At 39.9% G+C, this 18,595-nt stretch overlaps 3 protein-coding genes across 9 annotated transcripts in view; 1 reads left to right on the top strand and 2 right to left on the bottom strand.

The window, feature by feature from the left end:
* b3gat2 (beta-1,3-glucuronyltransferase 2 (glucuronosyltransferase S)) overlaps positions 1-5,104 on the top strand; it is a 54,218-nt gene extending 49,114 nt beyond the window's left edge. The window contains exon 4 of the mRNA XM_067609396.1: positions 3,101-5,104. Coding sequence (XP_067465497.1) covers positions 3,101-3,187 — 87 coding nt within the window. The 3' untranslated portion in view covers positions 3,188-5,104. The remainder of the gene's footprint in view (positions 1-3,100) is intronic.
* The window catches only part of LOC137196633 (regulating synaptic membrane exocytosis protein 1-like), a 275,917-nt gene that overhangs the window by 238,500 nt on the left and 18,822 nt on the right, over positions 1-18,595 (bottom strand). The window lies entirely within an intron of this gene.
* The window catches only part of LOC137196635 (stromal membrane-associated protein 1-like), a 113,591-nt gene continuing 100,092 nt past the window's right edge, over positions 5,097-18,595 (bottom strand). For 6 of the 7 annotated variants that reach the window (XM_067609389.1, XM_067609388.1, XM_067609386.1 and 3 more), the window contains 3 exons: positions 16,385-16,577; positions 12,933-13,168; positions 5,097-8,625 (listed from right to left, as the gene is read on the bottom strand). In XM_067609389.1, the coding sequence (XP_067465490.1) occupies positions 8,479-8,625; positions 12,933-13,168; positions 16,385-16,577 (576 nt within the window). In that variant the 3' untranslated portion in view covers positions 5,097-8,478. The remainder of the gene's footprint in view (positions 8,626-12,932; positions 13,169-16,384; positions 16,578-18,595) is intronic. The other variant, XM_067609387.1, reaches the window with a different exon arrangement.

The following is an 18,595-nucleotide window of genomic DNA, read 5'->3' on the forward strand; positions in this document are numbered from 1 at the left end:
ACTGAATACATTTACTCAGGCACTGTGCTTAAGTATTCTACTTTTTACCCAACTACCTTTATTTGACAGCTATAGTTACTATTTAGAGAGAAAGAAAGAAAAATAGGAAAGATATGGTAAGTTTAGAAAATACAACACATTGTTAAAGATTAAATCAGTGGTGTCCAACCGTTTTTTCGTTACCTCTTACAAAAAATCGATGTATAGTTGTGTCACCATGTCATGTTTCAGATGTCTATAGTTCCATTAAATAGACATTTCCCTTCTAAACTTCTCACATGGTTTCATATAAATAACTGTTTGAGGCCCAAAGATGTAAAATCACCCAATATTTTTCTAAACAAAGCAACAATTCAGTCCAAAAAAAGAATACATATTTGTTTTTCTCTTTTCCTCTCCCAGTTATCATCTCACGACACCTAAGACTTATCTGGTGACCCTTGAGGGGCCTGATCCCCAGGTTGGGAGCCACTGGACTTAACAAGCTAACTGCATATAAAGTGGCTCAAACTAGCTCCACTTCCCACAGCTACAACAGTAACATGCTGCTAATCTAATAGTATCATATACCACATGAATATATTTACTTTAAGTACATTTTGCTGCTAATACTTCTGTATTTTCATGTTCATGCAGGACTTTTACTTGGAATGGAGTATTTTTACATTGCTGTATTGGTACTTGCTTCTTCCACCAATTGTCCTTTCATTGCTTCTCCTCAAATTCCTCCTTCTGATGGGGAGAAACAAGGCTGTCTTCTTACGCTATTAAGGGGGAAAAAAAACTATAACCTGGTAAAGCAATTTCTCTCCAAGTTGCCTCAGGGAGGAACAGAGAGAGAGAAAGAGAGAGCAGGAGAGACCACTGAGAGACCACTGAGAGGTAAAAAACAAGAGCAAAGCCATAAGAGAAAAAGTGTTATGTGATGAATGTGAAAAAATTCGAGAGCAAACTGGGAGAAAGAGACTGGTGCAGAAGGAGGCAGAGAGGAGTGTGAGTCCAGGGGAACAGGGAGGGAACTCTGACTGTATAATTGGTGCGTGCACACACACACACGGGCACACACTCACACACATACAGTACCATTTTCCCCACAGCTCTGGAGTGATGCTTTAGTGGCTGCTACATTAGCCTCGTTAGATATGCAAAGTGGGCCAATTAGCAGCACAGCGTGCAGGAAGTGACATGTTCCACCTGAAGAAGCCCAGAGACAGCAGCAGTATTCACAGCCAGCAATAAATCATGCCACCGCGATTCTGTGTGTGTGTGTATGTGTGTGTGTGTGTGTGTGTGTATTGCTTTGGACACAGAAATGTCACACACCTGAATTATAGGCTCATTAACTATAGGCTAAAAAAACCACATTCTTACTCAAAACCTCACTTGAATCTGTGAGAAATGAAATCCGTCCCTCGCTCTAGGAAAATATCAATCTTTGCATCTGTTGCAGTGTTTTCTCACCAATATATTGCTGTGAAATTGGCTGCAAACACAAGACAAACAGCTGCAGTGATGTGCGTGCTGCTTTTGATTTGATCCATTTCTGGAGGTGTCAGACTGTTTCTTGTGAGTGGAATCCCTCCTGGCAGACTGGTGAGCATCACATTCAACAGCAGGACGATACAAAGCAATATCTGTTTCAAAGCACCTTCAGAGTACAGCAGTCTTTCATTTGACAGATATTTCATCAGAGAATCATCAAGGAATGAAACCTTTTTTATTTTCAGAAAGTGTTTTTCAACGAGGGAAGTGTTGCTCACTATGGATGTACTCCCTTTTTTCAACTTCAGGTCTGCTCTGAAGTTTGTCTTGAAGGATACAGTTTATTACAACTTGGGTCACATTCTCATACTGTAACTCATACTGTTACCAATCAAAATCCAGGTCCTAGTCATGCTGGTCCAAATGATATTCAGTCTAATCACGTCAAGTTGGTCTGTAAACTGTGGAGGACATGTATGATGCACAGTTTGGGTAATAATTTAACTAACTAACAAGGGGGTTGGCCTGATTGTCTGACTGCTTGCATCCCTTTCCCCATTGAACACTGCCGCGTTCCTAGATCACAGCAATTAAAGGAACCCTGTGTAGTTACATTTACATTCACTTTTTCTCACCAAAATGCATTATGTGTATTCTTGAAGTCTAACAAATGAGTTGAATGCATTTTCTTTATGTATAAATCACTTGCAAAGGTGATTTTTAAAAATACATTTTACATTGTTTACATCCATGCTTTCTAGCCAGCAGTCCTCTTTTTCTGCACCTTCTGCTGGTGTTTTGCTACATTTCTTAACAAGCTATCACCACCATCAATCAGTTGAATAGTGTAAAAGCATTGGCAGAAGTTTGTATCACTCAAGGGCATACATACCTGTGTTTGTGAGTCCTTGTGAGCAAGTGTAAAATACAAACAAAATGGGAACCTGCTTATGAAGACATGACCTTTAACTTGAGGAACAAAACAATAGTTGTAATATACTGGAATTATCCATTAAGCAACAACAAACAACAACAAAAAAGTATTAGTGCTGTGTGGGTGTGGTTTGATCAGAATTCATGTCAATGGCCATTAATGGTGGAAACACAGGTAAACAACCCCACAACCGTCAGCACATTTTAGTCCACATTTTAAGCCCTGATTGCATTGAGGCAAGTGACATCACCTTTTCTCTAACAAAGCCTCACCTACTTCAAACCAAACCAAAACCTTAGCAGAAACCTTTGTATTCATGACCCCATCGCTCAGAGTAAGAAGCTGTTTGTGAAAATAGGTTTTTGAGCCTTTAAGAGCCACTGAATAATCTGACTTAGAGCTTTAATATCTCATGATTTCCCTAAAAGCTTTTTCAGGCATTTTTCTTCACTGACACACACAAAAGATCTGTGCCACACAATATCTGGTATCAGAAGCCTAAATCCAAAAGATACCAACTTAAATCTTGAGTCTTCCACTGTATCACTAAAACTGCCATCCACCTGCATCTTTGCCGTATTCATCCAAGCACACGGCCTGTTCAGTTTTTTTTTAGTACCCAGCTTTTCCACTGTCAGCAGATTCTCTAATTCATCTTCATCCCCTTCTTTGTCTCTTTTTCAGGTGCTGGTTTGGCACACTCGCACAGAGAAACCACACCTCGCAAATGAGCCCAAACATCGGAAGGACACTGTAGTCATCGAGGTGTGAGAGGACGAGATGAGGAGCAGATCCAAAACCAGAATCTGGGTCTGGCTGCTCATCATCTCATGGCCGGAACTGATGACAGCACCCTGCTTTCCCTCCTTATCGGATTAATACAATCTGTTCACGATGGACAGAGCCTCTGAGAAGTTGCATGATTCAAGACTTCTGGCTGTCTGTCAGACATGCTTTGTGAGAAATGGACAGCACTGAATATGTTCATTTTACAAACTGAGACGACTTGGACTGCTCATTTCCTCCATCCACAGCTTGCTGGTGTAAAAAAAGTGAAATATTGATGTAGAAAATATATATATATATAAAAAATCATGTTGCTGAATTTAAATGCACCATGTCAGTCATTTTGCATCATTAATGTAATTTTGAATAATTCATACATCATTGTCAAACTGTGATACTGTGACATAATTACCATAAACAATCAAGGCGCCTGGTCCAGATACATTAATTGATAACTGCCTATAGCTTATGAAAGTGGTATTGTAATGCTGGAATTTCTCTATGTTAAAGGATTTTTCAACCTTCTGGGAAATACACGTATTTGCTTTCCTTTCAAGAGTGAGATGTGAAGATTGATACCATTCTCATGTGGTTGCGTTAAGTACAGAGCTGGACATGTTAGCCTAGCTTAGCAAAAAGACTAGAAGCAGGAGGAAACAGCTAGTGTGGCTCTCTCCAAAGTTAAAAGATATGCCTACCAACACCTCTAAAACTGACTTGGTAACACATAATGTCTCATTTGTTTATATGTACATAAACAGAAATGTAAAATGTGTTGTTTTAGGGGGAGTTCCGTGCAGTAACTTTTTCTTGGCTAACAATAGCCAGACGCAGTGACTATGCACAATATCCCAATGTCTTGGCGTCACAGTGAGTTTGCCAGGTTTGGTAACATCATGTCTGTACAGACACCAAAAAACAAAACCTGTGTTCAATGGTTGTATCTGGCAACCTGCTGTAGATGCAGCACAGTAGTGTGATGGATAAACATCATTAAAAAGTAGTTTCAACACATAATCCCCAAACATCATCATCTTTACATTTTGTGAATGTAAAACAAATAGGATAGAACGAGTTTGTTAGTTATCTTTAGGGGTGTTTAATGGACATATTTTTACACTTTGGACATTAAAATCAAGCTATTTCTTTCCCCCAATTTCCAGTCTTTATGCTAAGCTAGGCTAACATGTCCCAATTCCAGCTCCATACTTATTGCACAGATATGATATCCATATAGAAAGCATTTAAGAAGACCACACCTCTTTTACTGAGCTAACTAAAATGTTGGAAGGAAATTTTTCACTTCTTTTATGATCTGCTAAAAGTTTTGCTGTATTTGTTCTGGAAAAACAGTACCCTCTTCATGTTTTCATGGTGGCTCACACATGTAAGATTCCAATCAGAGGCCGACAGAAGCAGCTACATTTCCCAGCACTGGTTTTCTTTGTTTAAATGAATCACATTAATGTGTCAAGCTTAACGTGGTAATGATTTATTGATGCCTAAACGCTACATAATTCTCCTTTAAATCAGCCTGAACTGATCATATATAATGAACTGGAGCAACCTTTGCCTTCCTCTATGTATGTGATCGGGTTTGAAAACGGTCGACTTGAAGTAACAAGTAACATCTCTCCTGACAAGCTTCCATCAATAATGTAGCCTGTGGGCCGACAACAAAGAAAACTCACCTCAAATGAAAACGCCTGCCAGCAGAGGAATGAAAAGGAATGAACTGAGTACTGAGTACCACATGAGTTAGGCCGCTAGTTTCAAAGCTCAAATCTGTAGAGAACCGTTTTCATCACTGTGTTTTAACGCCAGTATTGGCTTGAACATTGAAGGTTACATGGGGCATGAATGATGTAAACACAGGAAATAAAAACAGAATTCATTCCAGGATTCAACAGCCTTTATTCCAAATGACCCTCTGGTAAAACTTAGAACAGAAAAAAAAGGAGCAAACTAATAAAATTCCCAAAAGATTAAACAGTACTTTTATAGTTAAAAGAGTCATTGGACAAAGGTGAACACAGAAAAATTCCTGGCTATTTAATGCATGGAAACCACTTTTTTCTCTGTACTAGGCACCAGAAAATGTAAACACATTGGAAATAAACCTGGAGGACATTAGCTTTATTGAATATGTTTGTGTCTTTCACACTAACCACGTGAGTAACAGAGCGCTACAGTTATTGCATGGCAGAGGGACCCTGTACATATGGACATGAATCTCTGCACCGGCGTTGGGCAGTGTGATTGTAGCTCTGTGTGCGTGTTTTGTTCATTTCTACTCTTGCTCCTCTGTCCATCATTCTCTCTTCTAGATGCAATAAACAAGGACTGGACAGTGATGACGGGACCCATCCAGCATTTTCATACAGGTCCCTTTTTTGCAAGCATTGTCCAATCTTGTTCCTCCTCATCATCATCCTCTACCTGCCAGTCTAGCCCTCTGATTGGTCGTCCAGGTTTATTTGCTTCAGACTAACTGTGCTTCTCTTGTACTGCACACAACAAAACACCACAATAAAGATGGCAGATGGCAGAACATACGGTTACAGCATCTTATATGAAGGGGGCAACATTTTGGGTGTCACAATGGTCCAGTTTTGAAAATAATTTAACAAAAAAAAAAAGTTTGGTGGATATACCCTGCAGTTGGAAGTGAAGTGACAGCTCACTTATCTCTGCTGTTCCCCGACAACGATCTGAGAGACGAAACTGCATCACAGCGAGAGATACAGTACCTGCTCTGCTATTTAAAGTGCAGTAAGACAAACCGCTGTGATTCCAGTGGTGCTTTAATTTGCCTCGGGGTGCGCGGGGGAAACAGCTCATTTCCAACAACAAGGAATGTGTTAACTGGGTCGGAGCCCAGTTTCCAGTGAACCCAGCTCGTTTGGTTTTAAAAGACTTCAAAATACCACAGAGTGGCGACCAAAGACACCCAAGGGACCGGAGGGCCGCCCAGCAATTACTGAGACTTAAAGGGAATCCTTGACATTTGGAGTCTGGGGTTGTTTTTAACCAGTGAGCAGTTTGAGAAACAGGGTTGGACCGATAAATACATACATGTCTGCTGATACAATATAACAATATTTTTAACTGGCCAGGTGGTGTTTTCATACCTTTTTTGGTCCTTGACCCTTCTAAGCAAAAATAATGTCTACTTCGTACTAAGGCTGGGTGATAAATCAAATTTTTATGTAATTATTGGTTTATTTAACAGGGACAGTGCACATTAATAAACATTGCTGTAAATGCACCAAGTAGCCAAGGGGCTATTTTCCATCTGTAGTCCTTGGACAGATGTTAAAAACTCATCCTATAAATGAATATTAGAATAGAAAAGCAAAACCTTAGTTGCCGTTTTTGCTTTAAAAGCATGTTTAAAATGTCTGCATTGTAAAAACAGAATTACTACAATGTGCACAAAAGGTTACTTTCAGTTAAAGAGTAACTTAGGTGACAGCTGGCTTTCAGGACTGTTGCAACTCAGGGTGGCTAGCTGGGTCTAGCTATCTTGTAGCAAATCTGGCAAACATCTACACAAGGGCTAGACTGAAAACATATTCTACACACTGATCTGCACTCTCCGTTTGTGTTTGTTGACGAGATAAAGCCATGGGAGTGGACTGAACAGAGTACAAATGTTACTTTTTTCAGTCTAGCTAGTCAGGTAGCTACACTAGCTAGAAGCTACCTGCAGCTATCATATTGATAGCAAGAAACACAAACTGCAGAGGCAGATAAATTAGTGAGTAGACTTTGAATAAAATGTGATGAAAAACATTACTGAGAAGATTGATATCACTAATATCTGTGTGCCAGGTGGAGCTAGAGCCAAGAGATGATTAGTTTAGCATAAATACTTGGAAGCAGGGGGAAACCGCTAGCCTGGCTCTCTCCAAAGTTCAAATTAAGCCCTGCATGTGGTGTAGTTCTTTTGTTATTTCTGCTCACATAGTTATGTTTTTCACAAGCAGGCCTTATAATATAGGTGTTTCAAACAAAATATGTAAGAAATTGTAGACTTTTTAATACAGATCTTTCTTTTAGGAAACTGAATTCAGTGCTTCAGATTTCTCAAGACCTGCAGATAAAAACAAATTTTAGTTTTTGACCATAATTGCCCGGCCCTACCTGCAAGCCTTTTCTCCCAGGTTGCATGTGCATGCATCTGTATGTCATGTATATGTTTTTTATTCATGTCTTGGGAGGGGTTCAAACAGTGAGAGATGCCCTCTTTTCACACCGTTTTATTAAATTGTTTAATTGAGGACTGAGAGGTAAATATCTCCAATATATCACAATAAAAAAGCAAAGATTAAAGAAAAGTCAGGTAAAATCACCTGGTAGCTGAGGGGAAAAAACTGCTTGTAGTGAGACACTGTTTGACGTAATACTCTGAATATTCTTTCTAGGAGAGTTTCATGACAATGACTATCAGTGCAAAATAACGTTTATTGTATAAGCAGCTTTAAACCCATGTCAGTCAAACCCTATTTAGCAAAGCTAAACTTCACAGGATACTTTTAAGTAAACTGGAGAACCTCGTCTCCAAATAATTTCCCCCCGTGGAGTGTCACACGATGGAGAGAACTAAAACCAAACAAAAGTTGCTGAGAGTCGAAACATCGACTGCTCTCCTATGGCTCTGATAAAGAGGGAGGTTCACATCATATTCACATAAATACAGTACTGCTCAGACGATTATCTGCTACGAGGCTCTGCTCGCCTACAGAGAGGAGAGGAGGGGAGGAGGGGGTTACAATATACACAGCAGAGAGAGGGGTGGGGACAGGGTAGCATAGACCAACCACAAGATAGCCATATCTACTGCAGGTACTGAAAGACTATTCACTAACTATCCATTTGGGTAATGATATAATTGTAACATTACTATAATAGACACTTGTTATTGGTCCAGCAGCTTTCTTTTTTGTCTATTATGCTGTTTTTGTCTTACTCTACAGACAACAACAACCAAAGGAAATCAAAAAAGAAACTGAATAAAGACGGGACACGACAGCTGCCGATCTTTCTTTTTTTTCCAGCGAGAGATTTTGTCCAATGAGATGTCATCTTGGCTTTTTAAAGGAACCACGGTGAATGGGGGATTGGGTTTGGGAGGGCAGTCAAACTGCCCCTGCTGTGCGTTCTGTCCGCTGGAGATTTGTGGAGATGGACTTATGGGAGCACATTTGGCTGTTTTGTTGCCATGTGACCTCCCTCTGTTTCACCCTCCACTCATCCTCTGGACGTCCTCCTCGTCACTTCCACAGCTGAGTGCTGAGGGTCTGGCCGGAAGCCGCTGGAGCTGCGGGCCAACCGGGAGCAGCGGGAGCGCCTGGCTGGCTAAAAGTGCCTGGCGTAGGCCCTCCACCACTCATAGCCATACCTGACATCTGCTGGGTCATCTAAGTCAGAAATGAAAAGAGAGACAAAAAGAAAGACGGAGGGTAAGACAGAAAGATCAGGACAGACTGTTAGAATTCATCAGAGCAAAAATAGACATCAAGGGAGGGTGGGGTGGGGCTCACCATCCTTTAGCTCCACTCCCTAACCTGCATCCCTCGCTTTTTACCCACTCCTCTGCTCTAACTCTTCATCACCTGCCCCTCCATCCCCCATCCACCTCCTCTGCTCCCCTGCTCGCCCTCCTCCTTCCATTCTGTCTTATCCATTATGAATGTGCCTTGGTGCAGCGCTCCTCGCTTATCTGCTCATCTAAGAGCTCTGTGTGTGTGTATGTGTGTGTGTGCGTGCAAACATTGTGCACAAAGATGTGATGGAATAGTGAGTTGATGAACAAGTGCTTGGTTGCATGTATGTCCTGTCCTGGCAGACACACATGCATAATCACACACACACACACCTGTACTGAGCTCTTAAGCAGGTGTTACTTTTTTGTCAGCTCCATCCATTAGACATAATGGGTGTGCTCCTGAAAGGTTTTTTTTTTTAAATAAAAAGGTGTATGTGAGCGAGACTGTGTACACGTGTGTGTGTGTCTGTGTGAGTGTCCTGTCTGCAATTGTTCATCTCTACCTCTCTTTGCAGCAGCCTAATTAATGTCATCTGTCTCACTTACAGCGACAATGCTTCTCCTCTATTTTCTCCTCTTTTCTTTTCTCTCCTTTATTCACATCTTGCTCTTCTCCCCTTTTATTTTTATCTTCTCTCTCTCTAGCGTTCTCCTCACTCCTGTTTTCTTGTCTTGTCTTTTCTCACCCTGATATATACTCGCTGTGTGAGTGAATGTATTTTCATACACACACAGACACACACACTCTTCATCCACCTCCCACCTTGACTGTTCAAAGGCAGTGATGTACGTGTGTGTGTGTGTGTGTGCGCACTTCAGTGGTGATTTATGATTTCTTATTAACCTCCCTAGTTGTCAAGATACTGACAACAGTTCTGAGTGCAACCACACATACACACACACACACACAATAGGGATTGTATATAAGCTGTGTGTGTGTTATGAAGGGGAAGCTTAGACAGATGTGTTGACTAACGTTCCAGCATTGATCCACTATAGATACAGCTGTATGTGCTGTATGTCACTGTGCAGGTGAGTTTAGTCATGTTCACAACTTTTCACTATTTGTATTTTTTATTTATTTCTCCCTTTTGCCTTTTTGAATGAGAATGTAAAGTGCTGCTACATGATTTTTAGATGATGAATATGAAGATATTCTTGGTTGAGCAAGAACAAGTGCTGCTCATGGGGGAATTGTTGGTTCTCTATAAATTAAAGAGTACAGTCTAAACCTGCTCTATGTGAAAAGTACCCTGAGATGACTTTTGTGGTGATTTGGCGCTATATAAATAAAATGGAATTGAATTGAATTGAATATGCCATGCATTATAGGTGAAAGTTTCCTCCTTTCATGCTAACTAACAAAGTAGTTGTATTGTTTAGCATGAATCTAGAGAAGCTGATGTTCTTATTAACAGAGTCGTGGTTCCACTTGGGCTGATAATCAGCATCTTGTTTAATTACATCTCTAATTTGCAGCACGGCTTCATTTTGTAAACTAACTGTAAACATTCCAGGTCAGTTTGGTTCAATTACTGGATTGAAATGAAAAGTCTGAAGTAAGAGCAGATATAAACTTGGTGTTAACATCAGTGGTCTGTATATGGATATCTTATCTGGAGACGGACAATGAACATATTGCAGTCGGACATTTGAACCAGACCATCTGGTTTTGGTCTGGCTTACATTGTGACTGCATCACAATCTGCACAGTTTGGCCACATTCCTACTGAAACAATCCACCCAACCAGTTGAAAGGTCACCTATCTGCAGCTCCTTCTGCTATGTACAGACCACTGCTTCCACAGTAAAGGAAAAAAAAAGTAGCAGTGTTGATTTCGGCAACCAAAATTTTTTCATGAAAATGAGACTAAAACTAAATAAAAATTAACTATTGAAAACAAGAACTATGATGAAATGTATTCCATCTTTCATCAAGGAATAAAAAGAATAATGTGATGGACAAATGGACCAACAAATTATTTGCTGTTGTAATTCAAAGTCTTCTTCAACAACCTGCATGCATCTGTTTACTCACTCACTGTAGCTCTTGATCAGTAACACAGTCACTTCCACCACCTAGAAATATCTTCAGTTCAGAAGTTGATGTGACCTGTTGCACCACCGTTAATAAAAAGCATCTTGCATTCAGTAATGTTCTGTCTCTGTCACTCATTTATCCACTTCCTGGAAGAAACAGATTTATGGACTAAATTCATCTACAATCCACTGACAATTAGACAAGAAGCAGCAACAAAACAGCTGGACAAACGAGGAAAACATGCCAGCAGCACGGCCACATTTATAAAAAGGTGAGTTATTGTAATATTATCAAGTGCTGTGGATGCAGATGTAACATTAATGTTGTTCAATATGTTGTAATATGTTCAGTCGGCTATCTTTCCTGTTGCTATCAGAGGGAATTAGTCAGTTCCTAGATTAATGTCAGCAGTCACCATTTAAATCTTCCTCTACATGTTCACTAAAAATGTCACATAGTTAATGTTGTCTAATGTTGTAGATTGTCCTCTCAAGGTAAACACAGACATCGAGCAGTATTTTAGTGAAGAGGGGACTGAATCCAGCTTCTGAATGAACAGCTGCTCTGCAGTGGAGAGAGCACTTCTGCTCAAACATGTCACTCTGTTTCTGCAGAGCAGAGTGACATGGACACTGTGTGTGTGAACAAGTTAACAGCACTTTTTCCACAAACCTCGCAATAGACAAGAATGACACCTGTGACCGTGGTAACTGTACACAACAAAGATGGAGACAGCTGTTGTCTTAAAATGCTTAGAGGACATAAAAATGTCAAGTGCATGAGAAAAATGAGACTAAAAAGGAGACAAACACTAGACTATAATGTCATAAAAACATAAAAAAAAACATCTAATGACAACAATTGGAGTAAAACCAATGTACATTTACATCAAATGACTAAAACTAAATCAAAACCGGGTCCCAAAATGAACACTAATAAGTGGTGCCTTTACAGCAGCATCACTCCCTTGACCTGGAATGCACCGTGTTTGTCTGCCAGATCCGCCTCCCTCATTTGCATATTGACATCCTGTCACAGTGCAGAACTGTGATAATAAGAAAGCTTATTAATACCAGATGCAAATGCAGAGGCCAGTGGTCAGACATCATTATCTACATACATACACATGTTAATACCAGATAGAAGAGACAGTTCATGAATATAAGACAATGACACAGAACAGACTGACCTGCTAACAGAGCTACTCCAGTACTCAGCTAGTTTCAATTGTAAATACACTCTGCAGCTACTGTTTGTTACTCAGCTTGTTGCTGTTGAGTCCAACAGGGAATAAGGGAGGTGAGGACTTTGGAGCTGAGCTGCAGTCCTTGGTTCTGTTTGTTTCAAATCGATCAAACTGCATCGCATCTGTCATATTACAGCTGGGCAGCACTGACTGGAGCAGACTGGACTTTCACTAGAGGGCCAGTATTGGCTGCATACTGTATGTTGTTCCAACCCTGCTGGCTATAATCACATGCTTAATCGCTGGCTGCAAAACTGATGAGCTGAACAGCGTTAATAATGATAATAATAATAAACAAAATCACATGTTGAATGACACTGCTTCTTATTAACTAACACTATTATTTTACACTACCTTGTTATGTGCCCGCCCAAGCTGGTTCCAAGTTTTTAAATGACTTTGCCACCACTCCCTAATGGCGCTGAGTTCATTATATACTTGCTAATCATTTCATGGGACAAGGGACAAACGGGAGTGACACGACAGAATTTTTAAATATTATTGTACAATAACCTTGGTTATTAAAAAGATTGAATAGTTGATTAAACCTGCTCTTCTTGGAGAGGTGAGGTCATTACTGATAAAGGGGTGTGCACAGAATTAGGGAGCAGGAGATTGTGTTAGACCATAAATTAACTTTTAGGACTGTGACACTTTCACAGGTGGTGTAGGAGAAAAGTGCACTATTTATGAGACTGTTCTTTAGGTTATTAGAAACACAGCTAAGTGCTTCCTACAAGATTTATATGCAGAGAAACTGGATAAGAATTGCAATGAGCTACATGCTAAAATGAATGAATCATTACCATTAAAATGTATTGAAACACATTAAAATTAATCACCACTGTTCAGGGTGCGCTTTAGATGGATATTATATGTTTTTGTGAGTTACCTGGTTCATGTTCCACTGTCCTTGCTGCTGTCCTTGCTGCATGTTGTACATGTTCTGTCCTTGGTTGGCTGGCATCGCACCCTGCTGCATGCCCATGTAGCCGCCGTTGGGCAGAGCCATGCCGGACACCATGGCCCCTCCGCCCATCATGGTGGTGGGTGGGATGGCACCGCCCATGCCTGGGGTGAAGCCCTGCTGAACAAACTGCATCTGAGGCTGGCCCATGTACATACCTGCTGGAGCACAGAGCAAACACACACACAGAGTTAATAACTTTCACTGTGGATACTTTCAACTAAACATAAAAGAGAGGCGAGCAGGGTGAAAGTAAATAAAAAGGTTTCCTTACAAACTGCGATGAATGCAGTGTAGCTTTGATTCAATATAAGAAAATATAGAGAAGTGATTTATTTAAAGACCACATAAAAAATGTGTTGGAGAGCCAAACTTCCACACAACCAAGCTGGTTTAAGACACTTTAAAAACATTAAAAACTAAAGTTCATGTAAAATGTATATAAAGCTTCATTCATGTCATTTAAAGACTTCATTGTAAGAAACAAAATACACACACAAGACTAAACAAAATGTAGATTTGTCATGCTAAAACTACAGAGCCTACAGAGAGCGGGGAACTGTCTTAACTTTGCTTCACAGTAGATGTAAATACTTATGACAACAACTCATTTTTCACATTTTTGTGCCATTTATTAATGATGCACCCTATTTAAACAAAGCTCTAAAAGCTGTACACTACCTGCTACCAAACAGCAGACAATGTTAGTGTTAGCTGGTGAACATAGTGGAGCATTTAGCAGCTAAAGAGACAGATATTTCCCTCAAGAGTTGGTAGAGAGCAAACTGACAAAAGTGAATATTAGACTGATAAAGTGGACAGAAGCATGACTCAAAATGAATGTTAATGTTGTTCCATGTCATCCTCACATGTAAATTGACTACTGCTTGCTTCCATGTTTGCCATAATGATTTCATAAAGTTATAATACATTAACTTTGTGTTTGCTATTTCTGTACTCTACTTCCCTTCATTTGGAAAACAATTGGTGTTTGACTATTTTTATAAAATGATTAAGTCACCAGCAACACACAACCTACAAATAGTGAGATTCCTTGATGTTTAGCGAGTCTAGGCATATTTTTAAAAACTACTTTACAGTCAGCTTGAAGTAATACGAGACAAATTTTATAACCAACATAAATGTGGAAACGAAAATCTTTGACAAACCACATTAGAAGTTTGCTCGACTACTGTTGGAGAATTCCAACACACCAAAAAGCAGCTACACTTTTTTTTAATTACTGCTTCTAAAGATTTATCTGAAGCCGCAGTCATATTTTTATCAACATATATCAACCATCAGCCCGTTCGCCCATCAGCACTGCATGAGACTGTGCTGTGGGAAAGTGATAAGTGGCAAAATAAAACACAAATTTATCAGTATTTTTTACTGAGTGGAGAGACCTCAAGGAGCTGCGAGGAGATTTGAAATTTAAATTAAAACAACCTTTGATATTAGTCTTGTACATGGACAAAATGTTAGCAACTTCCACCTGATATTGAGTGACAATGTTTTAAAATCCTTCTCTGTATCTATGCTACATGTACTCAACTGGTAAAAATGGACATCAACAAAGGATCAGTGAAGGATCCATGGATTCACTTTATAATGTATGTCATGAAAAGAGGGACTGTCCTTAATATTTTGTACTTTCAGAGTATTCTGAAATTTGGATCATTTTGTTATTAGTTGCACTTAGAGCCACATCCGTTGTTACAATATAGACACACACACACATACACACACTCAGAGGATGGAAGTCAGCGATTTAGGACATTAGCCTGGTAAGGTTCTTTTGGCTTTGATCTCCATCAGCATTTATTTGGATTCAGAGAGGACAATAAGGCAGCAGAAAGCCCTTCATCCTGATTTCCATCCTAATCCTCTATACACATCAGCATGATCATGCAGCAATATAATCAATATGCACATGTGCCTGCTGCACTAATCTGCTGCCTGCTATTCTCAACCGTTCACACAACATGTAACTCTAATTCTTACCCACACACTCTAAACATGCTCAGGTTTATATGTCTGTATGTATGAACCGCCGCCTACATGCACACATAAACAGTTCTGGCACCTCAGTCTTTACACATAATAACTGTGAGATGAGTGTGAATCTGCTCTCACTTCTCTATTTTTACTGCCTGCAGTGGGACTCTGGTAAATGCAGCGTGGAGTGGACCTGCCTGCTTTTCAGCACGCTGACCTTCCATCTGCCTTCACTCTGCTCCATTTTTATGATGCATCTTCGCTCTGATGCGCGTGTGAAAGTGTGTGGGTGTGTGTTTCTGTTTGTGTACGAACACCTATTTGTGAGTGTGAGCACCTTCGTGCTCCTATACATTTTCCCCACCTATGTGACACTCTACAGGTATAGTAGTTTGTTTACATTCAACAGATACAACACATCGAGTCCTTTGACCTGCCAGTCTGTGCATTCAAATCCAGCCTCTGAAAAACACTGCTTTACCATATCTCAACTACTGCCATTAATATACCTTTTTTTATATTTAAACAGTCAATAGGATGTATGTCACATCATTGGTTCACAACTTGGGTGGGGTCACAAGATGAATCTGGGAGGTCATGAGAAGAGAAAACATACCATATATCTGCTGTACAAAATGTGTTTATTATTCTGATTTCTCTCTGATCTTTGCTTTTCTGAAAAACTAAAACTATCCAAGATTTTGAAATTCTTGATAGTTTAATCTGTTCCATATTAAATGTATTTAAATGAAACAACCTGGTGAGAGAATATCAGTCCCCAAACATGTCACAGCTCATAAACATAAGAAATCTGTGACAACAAGAGTTGCACGTACAAATTGCTTTATTTTAAAGGAATAGTTGCACATTTTCCAAATAATATGGCCTCACAGTTTGGAGGAGATGAAAAAGCTTAGAATCAATGCAGAGCTGACTGTATACTGTTACCTGTATACAGGTAAGCTGGTAGCTGGTGTTGGGATGAGGCTTGTTACACTCTCTAGCTGCCAACTGTGACAGCTTTGAGGTTAAAAGGTTATTTCTGCACCATTATAATCATAATACTTTGCACACAGTGGTTATTTCCTGTAGTAACAGAATATGATCACAGTTTGCTGTGTACACAGACTTGTGTTTTCAGACATGGTTCTTTAGTGTCATACATGTTCAAACGACATAGCTCTAAAAGAACTGAAATGAATGAGTAAATGCTGCACAGCTCAAATAAACTGCAGCGAATGACGTACTTGACATGTTTGCTTTGAACATGTTCGCTTATTGGTTTCTAAATGTAAATATGTGGAGTTTTTGAATGACCCGTTCAGGCTCTTAACTGGATGATGAAGGCTTAATAAATATGTTGTGTGCCTTTGTGTTACCTTGTCCTGGAGCCGGCTGTTGCTGGCTCTGCGGCTGACTGCCCACTGAGCTGCTGGCATACAGAGACAGAATGGAGTCTTTAGATAAAAGCTTCTTTTCCTCTGCCCTCGTGGTGGTAGTGGTGGAGGTAGAGGAGGAAGAAGAGGAGGAGGTGGAGGGGTCCGACTGCGGAGGTGCTGTACCGGAACCAGACTGTCAGGGAGACAGAAGGATGAGAAATGCCATCAATTTGATGGTTTCACCAAGTGTATTTTGGATCTTACAGTGTGTTATATATGACTTGCATTGAGCAACCTTATGTATGCGCATACAGTATAATACAGTGCAGGGCTGGATCAGTGTGCTACCAGTGTGGATGCAATACCTCAGTTTTTTTATTATACCAAAACAATCCTTTTTTTTGATAATTCACTTTCAGAAATACCGTATATTCTGGTAAAACTTTTGAAAAGCTTTATATTAGAGACATGTTTGACATTAAAAACCTTACAGTGACTCCAAGGGTATGGGACCGCGCTCAGACCCAACAACTGCCCTCTCATTTATTAATGGGGGCAGTCTGGCGGCTCTGGCAAGAAAACACAGGGTCGTTCAGCAAAAAAGTTAAACCAGGCTCAACTTTTGTCGCAACATGACGTCATCCAGTAAGGTGCTGCGTTGACCAATCACATACATGCAAGCACACAGTTCTAGTAGATTACTTTGTAAGGTGAATGCCGTATTTCTACTGTTTACCACACGACCACTGTGATGAAAGATAAAATAGTTGCACCGTGATAAATTTCCACAGTTGTAAGATCCTGTCTCTGAGTATTATAGACCGCTGTCAGATTCACAGATCTGTTACTCAAGCTGGACTTCCTGCATTGTATCTCCCAGATACTGGAACCAACACGCTCCCACCAACGCAGGGCTATTTAATTTCATGTGAAACTGCAGGAAGTGTTGAGTTTAACTGATGGTGCTTAACACTGATTGAAAGAATGAATAGAATCAATTAGTGAGAAAAACCCCAGCAGACTAGAGGCTATGCTAGATGACTAGACTAGATTATTTGAATACGTTTTTTTGGAGAACTTGCGGTATAAACATATTTAAAAAAGAAAACTTTTCTCATTTAACTAAAAAAGCCAAACTTCTTAAATGTTAAATGTTGCCTTGACACAAGCATTCACACAAGAACTCTGACTAAATGAAACCAATCAAAAAATGGCAACTAACTAGCATTTATTCTGTTCAAAGAAGAAGCTTTCAATTGGTTTCAATTCACTTGAGGCAACAGACACATTTCAGTCTGTGCCAAAAAAGTATATTGTCCTTTAACAGGGCTGCCCTAACAATGAATTATATCATTATATTTATCAGTATTATATAAATATACATAGTCGTTTAGAGTTCCAAAAACACCCATTAGCTTTATTTGACAGCTCACCATATTTGCCTTAAGTCTAGATACGTAACACAAAAACCTGCAGATAGACTGGAAATATGAAAATACATTCTCTCATACATACAGCTGCCTCGGTTACCGTAGTAACGCAATCACATGACACCCACCTCAGAGTCAAGCTGATCATCACTTCACCGCTGAGTGAGCGGCTCAAGTGATGGGACATTAGTTATTCTCTCAGGCTAAGAGAATAAGACATTCGAGACATAAGACATAGATGTTTAGACTATAGAGGCTGTAAAGATTAGACTACTACGGGAATAAATGCATTCGAAAAGTTTACTGTATTGGTCCGAATATGAGACAGGTTTTTTTCCCCGAACTATGTCTGAAAAAGTGAGGTCGTCTTGTATTCAGGGTCTAGAAAATGATGTGTTCACATCATCAGATCTTCTTTTTGAATGGATTAATGCGTGTTGCAGTATGGGTTGTTTGTAGCATTAAGGTTGCTAGGCTAGTGAGTGTCTTAAAGTCTGTTTATAGTCAGTCAGCACTAAAAGTGTTTCGTTAGTCCAGTTTATGCTGCAGGAGTCTCTGAAGGCTCGTGTAAAGTGTTTTTCTGCCACGGAGGAAATCAATTCATGGTAAGTGTCTTCCAACGTCTCTACTGCAGTGACGGAATATGTCAAGCTGCCAAATACCACTGTCCCAGATGAGAAGGAGCTCAAACAGTCTTATAACTAACTAACTGCTGGAGAAAATGATTTGTGACTGCTTCCAAAAGCCTGGTAGGAGAGCGTGTGAGTATGTAACTATACTA

Source organism: Thunnus thynnus, chromosome 14 (genome assembly GCF_963924715.1).
Source record: "Thunnus thynnus chromosome 14, fThuThy2.1, whole genome shotgun sequence".
NCBI lineage: Eukaryota > Metazoa > Chordata > Actinopteri > Scombriformes > Scombridae > Thunnus > Thunnus thynnus.